General features: G+C 31.2%; 2 protein-coding genes across 2 annotated transcripts in view; both read right to left on the bottom strand.

The window, feature by feature from the left end:
- LOC132929580 (atrial natriuretic peptide-converting enzyme-like) overlaps window positions 1–12,182 on the bottom strand; it is a 91,511-nt gene that overhangs the window by 55,627 nt on the left and 23,702 nt on the right.
- On the bottom strand, window positions 8,743–10,820 carry LOC132929494 (calphotin-like). The gene is made up of 2 exons (XM_060994875.1): window positions 10,420–10,820; window positions 8,743–10,239 (listed from the first exon to the last, which is right to left on the bottom strand). Exons 1-2 carry the CDS (start codon window positions 10,432–10,434, stop codon window positions 8,836–8,838), a joined length of 1,419 nt encoding a protein of 472 aa, XP_060850858.1. The 5' UTR covers window positions 10,435–10,820; the 3' UTR covers window positions 8,743–8,835.

Genomic DNA, 12,182 nt, shown 5'->3' with positions numbered 1-12,182 from the left:
GTAAAGAAATTAGATTTAGTATAAACTACATAAAATAAACATAATGTACGATCATTTTGATATACATATTATTCTCATTTTTTTTTTATGTAAACAAATATAAAATTTATAAACTAAAAAGAAAAAGTATATAAAATACGTATTTGAGTAGGTACTTAAAAAGTATTTGAATACTTTTACTCGAGTAGGTACTTATCAAAACTACGTATTACATTTACGGGTAACTTTGTATCTATTTTAAGTTGGTAATCGTAATTTATTCAATTTATTTTTTTTTTTAACTTAAAGTATACAGTGTTAAATTTACTACAAACTAAAACAATATCAAATAACCTAAAAACATCGAGCCAAGAACTTGACAATTTTCACTATGTTCTTATTATATTCTTTGTGGTTTTTAATGTTTTCACTATCTACGAAAATTATAAAAAAATATATCATTGATTAAGATCTCTAAAATATTAACAAACTATATTATAGAAAAAATGTTATACAGGGAAAGTTTTAATGTGTACGTACCAATTAAAATAACTGTGTAACAAAATTATTTTTCTAATTATGTCTATTATAACTTAACCCTTTTTATAGTGGTGAAGATTCTTAGGAAAAAAAAAAGAAAATTTAAAATCTGACCCGATAATTGTGTAAATTATTCTTATTTCCAGTCTACGACTACGGTGATGCCGACGATGGTTATTCAACAAAGTACATTCCAATTCTCAGTTAATGTAACTTTGAAAATACGGCTGTAGTACTGACGGTGAGTTGAACGTGGAAATCCAGTGTTTGGCACGAGTGTGGAAAATTTGTTTTGTAACCTCTGCCGTTGACTTATATTAATAGTCATCGGCAAAAACGGATCTATAATCCAGTTTTATTTTTGTCGTTAATTATTCGAACAGCGCCGTCGACTACTCTAATTGTTCCACTCTAATCGAACTAATTTTCGGAATACGATAGTTCCAAATAATTATAAGAACCATTACACTGGCTCTCTACACTCCACTTTTGAACTTGCAAGGTTGTATAAAGCATATATATTAAGTTTTATTGCCGATCTGATCGATTCCGACGGACATTATTACTTTAGCATGTATAGGTCCTAATCTTGAAATAAATAAATCAAATAATATGTTTTGCTACAAACAGACAAATTAATCGATTTTAACGGTAATAATTAATTGTCGGTTATAATATAATAAGAATGGCTGGAATTTATCGGGATATAATAATTTTTTTTTTTTATTTACTTGCCAAAAGTATTTTACTGAATAATTTATATTTTTATAATTACATAAAATTGCAATCTATATATGTCTTCAAAATAACCAATAGTCTAAGTCATTGAAAAAGATTTTCGTAGGTCTAATAATACATAACAATTTGATAGTATGAATATCTAAAAAGAAATAGATCAATTTGCTTATCTGAAATGTTTAAAATTTGAATCATTATCCATAGTTAACAGTTTTAAAAATGCACATTTTTAAGTTAAAATAACCAATATAGCTAGGTTTGATTTGGTAGTTTTATGAACACGCATCGAGAATTTCTCGTCAATGTAGGTATAGAACATTTTATTGATGGGTATATTTTTATTTTATCGAATATTTGTTCTTGATTCATTTGACAATAAGTCAAAAAGTATGAAAGTATCACGACGTTTGAATCACGTGTTATAAAGTCGCAGCTTTTGATGTTATTCGAGATCAAAAACGCGTTTTTTTCATCAAAGTCAAAAGTTATTTTGTGTATGTTAAACATTTTTGTTCAAACAATCTTTTTTTCTGAATTATGCGTGAAAACAGCAGATGGAATATCTGCATATTCGTATTCAAACTCAGAATATATGTAAATAATGATATTGCAGGCATTGGTACCTATTATATTGGTAGTAACATTTTGTATTTTTATCGCTACCAATTGTAGGCGTCACCAAAACAATATAATTTTACTACGACAGCTGTAATGTGTAGTTTATGGATCTTCACACAATTTAAACCATGTGTTATTAGATGGTATGTATTAGAGATCTTATGTATTATAATAAATATATTTATTCGTTATTAGTAATATAATTTATTACTTGGACTTTAAGGATAACTTCTACCTACGAATTATATAATTATTATTCAGTTATTGACACCCGGAAGTCATCAATGTACGGAAAATTAAAGAATTTTTGCAGTGATTAAAAAAATAACTATTTTATACAAAAGTTGCATTTTGTTTTAAACCCATTAGATTAGATTATTCCATACATTCAATTATTAAAATTAATTTTATATTCTTAGTTAGTAAGTACCCAACTATATTTATAGATACCAATAAATTATAATATTGTTCAGTGTAATTGATAATTGAGACCAAAACTAGTTTTTTTTGTTTACATAAAAATGTATCGCTTACCATTTAAGTTTTAAGGAATTTATTATACGCAGAAATTACATTATTCATAAATACATATTTTTTTTTAAACAAACTAAAAACTATAACATTTTGTTTTTATATCTATTGTCTATTAAGATTCCTTAAAAAATACCATAAACTTGTGTTTTATTCTACATCGATTGAATTTTACGAGTAAGATTATCTTATTAATGAGAGTGATTTAATAATTATAATTTACATATTTCAAAAGCATTAGATATTTATAAGACTATGACATAAACCTATATTCCTATTCAATACTGGCAATAGCCCTAGTGATAATGTACATGAGTAAATTTATTTTTTCTATAAATATAAATTATCATATTATGCTGTGTTAGCATAAACTTTTTTATCTATAAAGTAACTATTCAAAATAAACACTTGATGACCACCAATTGTTCTAGTACTAATGTGGAATACTAACTCCCAGACAATTCAGATTTTTAAAAGTTCATAAAATATTCGTAAATTATAAACGAGCCTGAGTTCATTGAGATACCCGAGGCGGGTTTTTGCTACTTTTGTATGAAACCGAACGCTTCATAAAATAGCTATTCACGCTACCACTGATTATATTCATCTATGCAATTTATTTGGTTGAGTACGTGGTAAAAATTGAAATACTATATAATCGGAAACACGTACCATTTATTCGTGTGCAAGACAATGATATTCGAGTTACTGTGATAAAAGGGAAAATGCTAATAATAATTTAATAGTGCACGTGCGGCCTGTAGCCTGTGTGTAATGGGTGTACGCGCGCGATCGTTAGAAAACTAATAGCTTGTTCTCGTCTCTCTCGCTGAATACAAAACACTGGCATATTATTGATACTTTATTATTTATTTTGTATGTAACGTTTGTTAAATAAAAATATGGCACAATACCTATATACGTATGTATTTTATTATACTATACCAAAATCCGTTTTATTATAATATATACATAGGAACCTAATACATATAAGACGTCACGTTGGAAATAATTTCGCTTGTCAATATACTTTGACTAGCAAATTATGAAATTTCGTATCGTAGACATTTCTGATTTTAGATGAAATGTAATTACTGTATAACCCTCTAGATGCTTTCTTTAAAATTTAAGTTTTAAATATTATAATATGGTGTATACCTACTTAAATAATATATAACAATAAAAAAAAGTATTTGCTGTTTTTTTGTTAAAAATTGTGTATTGTTTTACCTAATATATTTTATAATATTACTGTTTAAAAAAGGTGGGCAAGTGGGTATCGCTCTGCTGTATAGTTGAGATGGGGAGTAGGTCACTATAATAGATGTGTTAAATTTGAATGCAACAACAGGTATCATTATATACGAAAAACGATTCTGAACAAAGATGATTTGTCAGTCTAGGATAATAAGTAGTAGGATATATTTAAATTTTTAAAAAGGGATTGAAGTCAAAAATCAAAGCATTATTTCTACTCCAAAACGTGATGACATTATAGGTACATCATTGTAAAATCAATACATTCCTCACTTCGTTCAGAATCTAAAAATATATTAACAAAAAAAAAAAAAGGATTTTGATTATTTATCTATACTTTTTACTATTCGTGAATATAAAATACAAACACATGATTTGTAATTTAGATTAAGTACTATAATGTATGTAAATGATCAAGTAGAACGAATTTGGCAATAATAACTATATAATATTTAACTATATTGACAAATGACTATTTACTATTACAAAGAATAACAATAGGAATTTAAATTGGTTGCTGTATCTATAATCTATTTTTATGTAAATGTTATGAACTAAGTTTTAATATTTGTAAGCGAATAAATGTAAATTATAATATAAATGATTTATATAATAAAAAATAAGGTTACATTATACAACATGCATGCATATTGTTATATCGACACCCAAAATAGAAATGACTAGTTAGTGATTTACGTAGGTAATATATTATAATCACTGGTTATTACAAAAATATACATTATACATGTATCTAAGCCACACTGTAAAGTTTCAGCTTTGCTTTTTAAATTTGTATTTTATGTGTTCAACAATAATTGTTAATATTATTATTATTTTATCGGGAATAAGATGCGCAGGTTATTTATCAATTATAAAAAAAAATGGTAGTAAATAATTAAACATATTATAACATTATATTGCAGTTATTGCGATTCTGTAAAAATATAAAATACCAAAAATATTTTATATCAAAAACAATATACATATATACATATATATATATTTATATTGTGTATTATAAATGTAATATTTGACAATCTTTAACATTTTTGAAATAAGTAAAATTAATGCGTTGAATATAATGTATAGCTTATATATAGATGGTAGGTACAAGTATTCATGGCATGCAGTTAGTAATATTTTTAATTTTTTTTAGCATTATTAATTCAAAACTATGGTGTGCTGATTATACAAGGAAATTTTTATCGTGTTAAGATGTAATTTATTTTTTTCTTATACTGTGAAAATAATTACACGTTACTCCATTTTTCAATAAAATAAGATTTGTTTTCAAAATTTAAATCTGTTAAACCGAAGTTCCTATAGTAAAGTTTTGTCAGGTGAGTGGTTGAAACGACTGCAATCCTGTTTAAACCCATTTATCATTATAGCAATGGCGTCACCTGGGTGAGTTTCTATACCATATATACGCTGTTTATTCAAATAAATAAATAACTATATACGAAAATGTAATTTCGAAGATGCGATTTAACGTAGGATTATTAGGCTGCTCGTCGACTATAATATTTTAGATATAATGACATGAAAAAACATAAATAATACTTGATCATGATATAATATAGTTACACTTCGTAGAAATTTTAAGTTACACATTATACGACTAATATTATAACTAATGTTATATGGGTCACAGGTTTGTTATGCCGGGTCGTAGTGATTTGCCCACGAAAATCGATAACGTCGACCAACCGTAATAATATCATTATTGCATAATATTCAAATGTCTATATCAGTTGTTCTCAAAATTTTTCATGGAGCCATTGAGTTGCTAAAAAAAAAAATCTTTGATAAGTGAAACATGAAGATTGTTAATTTTAATTTTAAACCCACTCATATATTATTGACTATCGTAATCTTATTTTTTATTACTAGAAAAAATATGCAGGTATAATAAGTATACATGCCTATCAGTATAAATAATATATATTTTAAATATTATTATGTATTTTAAAATAGCATAGTCCAAAAATGATTGTATTTAAAAATGTTACGATGCAACTATACCGTCTATACCTAATATAGTTTGTATTTGACTTGATTACGATTGGCATTCGTGTAGCCTACGAAACATATAGAGCTATTCGGTGTGCAGATTAAAAACTAAGAGTCAGTCGCTTGTATATCAAAAACGTTCTGTTAACTTGTATCGTCAATGTTTTGTGGTTTATGGCGGTGGTTATGCAAATGTCACGGTTCCTCAATGTCAATAATAATCGAACTGTGAGCGACGAGGACGACGACAGTTCTTGGTAGAGTGACCCGTCGCCATCATTTCTCTGTACACGCCGCGTATTCGTCAATAGCCAATGGCTCACTCTTGATCTAATAGCGGAAACCGTACGCTGGAACGAAGAGCCGTAGATCAAATTCTAATGTTAACGTCAAACACTTCCTTAGTAGCGTCCAATAACTTTGGCCGAATAATACTGATAGCATTGCGGATTAAATAAAACATTCATATATAACCAATGACAATAAACTATTAAATGTCGTAATGTAGGTTTAAGGTTAGTTATAGATTATAACTTATAAATTATAATGTTACCCAAACGAATAATGTCAATTTAAGTCAGCTCAAAAAAATTTTATTTTGCATATTATGTTGTTCAGTAATTACATAACTCGAGTGTAGTAATAATATTTTTAAGACATTTGTATGTGTTTTTGTTGACATATTTTTGTTCGTGTTACAATGAACAAACGCAGTGATTTGAGTATGGTAGAAAAATTTAGGTTATTACAATATTTTATTTTTATTTAAACAGAATGTTACATAATAGCTAAATTGAAATAAATATTTTTTAAGTAAACAAGTATTATTATTGTTTTTTGGGGATTATTCGCCTTATTGACTCATTCGGTTAATGAACTCAAATGGTCTGATTCCAAAGTGAGTCTAATAAACGGCGATCACTGTATCTTAAAATAGAATCAACAAAAATCCCGTGCTATAGTATTATTATTTTGTTATTTACATATACTATATAATATGTAATAAAAGCTATTATTTTTGTAACGTATTAATTTTAATTTTTACAAGTTTATTTATTTGTTATATCACATATTAAAATATTATTCTGGTATTTTTTATTATTATTATGGGAAACGATTTTTCAATTAAAAAAACAATAATGATATTATAATGATAATACCATTATTTATAATATTATGTGCTTTCTTACAATATGTTTGAACGTAAATTAAAGTATAATCTATTTTTATAATTGTTTTAAGTAATATATATATTTTATTTTTACACAAAAAGTCTTAAACAAACGATGAGTATATTGACTAAGCCACCATAATATAATATACGATTCGAAATCGAAACATTTAACGTGTCAATATACGAAAACGATACTATTATACTGTCCACAGAAATGTATAACAAGTAGTAGGCAGGTACTGCAGTCTGCAACACTATCGCTTACCACAATAACAACAAACAAAATATAATACACTTGAACGCGATACTGTGTAATTTCGCACTGTGTTTGCAATACGAATCATTGATCATTCTCTTCTATTTCGCGAAACATAATATTGGTTCTATATATACACGCCGAATGATGATATAAAACCTATATGCATATATACATAAACGCATCCATTATATCGTCGTTCTGCACCGGGCTATACAGTGACTCTGTTTGGCGGTAAAACAAACATAGGTATAGGCGCCAATAATTGTTTCCAATGGTCCTTTTCTGTCAAGTGTATTGTGCATAATATATGGGCGATAATATTATTTACGCGCCGCACGTTACTCGCCGAAACGTTTTGTGTATAATATATACCCAACGGTTGTATTATAATGGCCGAATAGCTAATATAATTTGTACACGTAAAACCGATAATATAATATGTTTATGAACATTCAATGTTTTCGCCGAACAGTATACAAATAATAAATATACTTAATGTAACATATTAACTGTCATTACTCATTACCGTACACGTGCCCGTGAAAAAATCTGAAGACTTTTATTGTTCGCCATTAAACATTTTTAATGTAATCGTTTAATATAATATATAAAAATGAATCGCAAAATGTGTTGGTAAGCGCATAACTCAAAAAGTACCCAACGGATTTTAGTACAGTTTTCACTAATCAATAGGTCTAGATTCAGGGAAGGTTTTAATATACAATTTATTTTTTTTTTCCCACCCGGCGTTGCCTGGGCAAAAGTCACTTCAGGTGAAAACCGAGATTTTAAAATGTAAAAAGATGTTTGTATTTCTTCTAAGTGGTTGCTAGGATACCATAAATATGTCTAATTTTGTTTTATTTTAATATTTAATTTATATTTGATATGCCTCCTATAAGACGAAGCAATTTAGGTAGAAGAACCAGAAATGCTAAAAACCAAGCTAATTACCGATCTAATCGTACTGCACAACTGGCGCATAGATAAACAAATCTGATGGTTTTCCAACACGGGAACAGGCAACATACAATTGACCATGTGAGAAACATGGGTTTTCTAGATTAATACCACAAACACTTAATGATTGCCCCTGGGACTTGTATAATATAATATTAGTGTAAAAAAAAAAAAAAATTGTATTTCTTATTTCATTCTTACTACTATCGAGTAAATCTGTCAAACAATAGTCTATATGTGATTTCGGAAAATATAATATTTACTACTACAACGCTATTACGAACAAATCGTTCTAAAGATTTTATTGGGCCTCGTATATTCCTATTTCACTCATCAGCATTTTGGTCAATACTATATTATTATACAGCCGTTCTAATCTACATGACTGTACAGTTTGCAAACGAGTAAAATTCTTTCTTTTTTTTTTTGAGTTCACATAAAGGTGGTCCACGTGTCGGCACAGTTTCTATGACACATAATATGAATTATGTACCTACACGATATTATATTATAGGCAAATAAATAGACCGAGCTCGGGTGGTTCGCATTAATATGACCTTCGGGGCGGATGAAATATAGACCTCTGATAGTAGTACCTATGACTTTATGTAAACACACATAATTATTATATATATATTATAACGGACGAGAGATAAAATTAAAAAAACAGCTATTTAGTAGTATAAACATTATTATATAATCACGTCATATAAAACACACAAGCGACAAATCATAAGATATTATGGGCTGACGACGACGGCCGAGTTTATTTTTCGCACGGTTGTTCCTGCGCGGCGTCATATTGGCCCGAGTTCTGTGACTGTGATGCGGAATCGTACTGGGGCTGGTATCCGGCCGAATATTGTTGTGGGCTGGCCACGGAGTAGCGCGATTGTTGACCGGCGGCCGATTGATCGCGGTTGTTCCAGTGGTTGGCGTACTGGTACGAAGTCGCGGGACCCGACGAACTTCGGTACACGTACGGCGCTGCTGCCGCGTACTGCGTTGGCGCCACGTACAGGGTCCGGGTGGCCTGCTGCAGCGGGTGGGCGATCTGCGCGATAGTGGCCGAGTTGTATTCCTGCGCCTTCGGGGCGGCCAAATAGTATTCAGGTGCGGTCAGGGCGGGTGCGTAATACTCTTGTGCCTTGGCGACGGGTGCGGGTGCGTAATACTCTACTTGTGCCTTGGCGGCGGGTGCGGGTGCGTAATACTCTACTTGTGCCTTGGGGGCGGGTGCGGGTGCGTAATACTCTACTTGTGCCTTGGGGGCGGGTGCGGGTGCGTAATACTCTACTTGTGCCTTGGGGGCGGGTGCGGGTGCGTAATACTCTACTTGTGCCTTGGGGGCGGGTGCGGGTGCGTAATACTCTACTTGCGCCTTGGGGGCGGGTGCGTAGTATTCCGGAGCTGCAGGGGCGGGCGCGTAATATTCTGTTGCTGCGGGGGCGGCCGAGTAGTACAGAGGTGCGACGGGGGCGGCGATTTTAGCGGGAGTCAGTGGGTGATTGACGAACGATCTGTGCGAGAACGACGTGGACTGGCGGCCGTACGATTTGGCGGACTTGATGATTTTGATCGGAGCTGCTTGGTACTGTACGATCGGAGTCTGGAGCTTGGTGGCGACTAGAGGTGCGGGGCTGGCGGCGTAATACTCGGGACGTGGAGCGTACTTCGGCAGAGGTGCGAACTTAGGAAGAGGAGCGTACACCAGTGGTTCGGCCGCGATTCTCGTTTCCAACATCGGAGCGGCGGTAACTGTGACCGGGGCGGCGTACTTGGGAAGAGGCGCGTACGACAGTGGTTCGGCCTCGACTTTTGTTTCCAAAATCGGGGTGGCCGCCAAAATTCGGGAAGATTCGAAGTCGGCGGTGCGCAAGATCGGTGACGGAGTCACGGATACATACTCAGTGTTTATGACCGGTGCTGAAGACACCGTTGAGATGATTGGTTCGGATACGAAGTTCTTGGCCACCGGAATTAATTGTTCGCGGCTGATTTGAGCTGTGCGCAACACGTTTTCGTCGTATACCTGTTCGTTGCAGACTTTGGTCTCGCGTTGATCCTTCAGGTCCCCGGTGATCGGATCGTTCACGCCATATGCGTAGTTGTATGATCCCGTGTTGGCCGAAACCAGCATCAAGCAACTCGTGGCCAACATCAAACAGATCTGCATAAGTAATACACACGGATGCATAATACAATATTATGATAGAAACGTTATTACTAAGATGCCTAGTGAGATGGCAGCGTGTGACCGATAAACGTTTTTATTTTTCCCTTTATTGAGTGTAAGGGATGTAATGAAATCGTTAGAAATCGGTCTTGCACTTAAATTATATCCACTTACCTGAACACAATTCATAGTGGCTGTCGTTGTTGTCAGTTTTTCAATTGAAATGGACAAAGATACAAATTACAACACACACTTACGAAGTATCAGAGTATTACTATTTAATACTTTGATGCTCACGTCGACCTGCTGCGAGACCAAATGTTGAGTGTGATAGAAAAGATAAAAACCGGTGCTTATATACTGACGTTTTGTGACGAACATTCCGATAGTTTTTATGTGGGGATTTGGAAAACACTAACCTAGACCTTGTAGTTCAAATGAAATCGATTAGAATTACGGATACGATACGAAATTGTAACAACATTGCGTCGGTAGTGTCATGACCAGAAGCGTATTACATTTAAACATTGTTTAATATGACATTAAGCTCTTATATGCTTGTACGTTCTAAGAAGTTTTACAACGATATATGTGTTTTTATTTAATGTGTGTGTGTGTGTGTGTGTGTGTGTGTGTGTGTGTGTGTGTGTGTGTGTGTGTGTCATTACTTTTTGGATCAGTAAAAATGCTTCTATATATACTATCCGATATTAATTCATAACATTCCGGTATTCAAAATAAAGACATCATATATTATTTTTTTAAAGTTTTATAAAATCACAAAAATACCACATTATTGAATAATTACAGTAGCCTACCTATTTAACATTTGAATATGCTCATTATTACAATTATAATTATTATTAAATACTTGGTAAATTGTATTTAAAACACACAAACTATTTGAATAGTATATATCTAATAATATGAAGTACTTATATTGATTCTAAAAAAGATCAAAAAACAAAAACGTATCATAACATTTATATTTTTGTTTATAAGTGATACACCACAAATCATTACTTATTTTAAATAGTTCATGTAATATAATATATATATAAAACATTTAAATATTGTACGTAGGTAATAATATGATATGTACAAATGTACAATTTATATAATTAGATTAACAAATATATTGCAATATATTTTCTATTCATGTTTAGTTTGGTAAATAAAGTCGTAACCTTTGAAATCGCCATAATCGTTAACTAATGCATAATAGTTGACATAAAAGCATTCTTAACTTTCAGGTATATTCTCGACGTATGACGGATAAAAAAAAAGTCTATTACATGTGTTTGAAAAATTAAATTATGTAATTATGTAAATAACATTGTAGACAAACTATAATGAAACCAAATTTCACTAATAAAAAAATTTTAATTGTAAGGATTTAAAAAAAAAAATAATAACTGTATTGGATAGTTGACTGAAAATATAGTGTTTTGCTATACAAAGTTAACCTAACGGATGAACAACTTTTTAAACGTTTGTAGTCGTATATTAACACGGTATGTCGTATGTGTTGTAAATAGTCATTAGTGAATGTACACTGTACATATGAATCAAAAACGGTCATTTATTTATCTAAAATAACAATATTGACGATGCTCCTATGTCAACCATAAAAGTTACAAAATAGAAGCGAACCCATCGGACAGTTAGATTTAGATTATAATTTTTTAGTTCTCTCTGAGAACAAAATATAAAGGTTTTTTTTTATGATTCGAAGACGAAAAAAACCGTGTGGGTGTTAACTGAATATTGTCATTTATCATTTTATCTGCATGATTTTAATATTAATTTTGCTGTTTTTTAAATTGTCTCGTATTACAATATATATATTGATATTATCAAACTCGCGGTATATTTTATAAATATTAATTTAATCTGCATACAGTGTTTACGACTTTACGGGTGTAACATTTGTGTGC

This window comes from Rhopalosiphum padi, chromosome 4, assembly GCF_020882245.1.
Source record: "Rhopalosiphum padi isolate XX-2018 chromosome 4, ASM2088224v1, whole genome shotgun sequence".
Lineage (NCBI taxonomy): Eukaryota > Metazoa > Arthropoda > Insecta > Hemiptera > Aphididae > Rhopalosiphum > Rhopalosiphum padi.
This window is presented reverse-complemented; position numbering and strand designations above follow the sequence as displayed.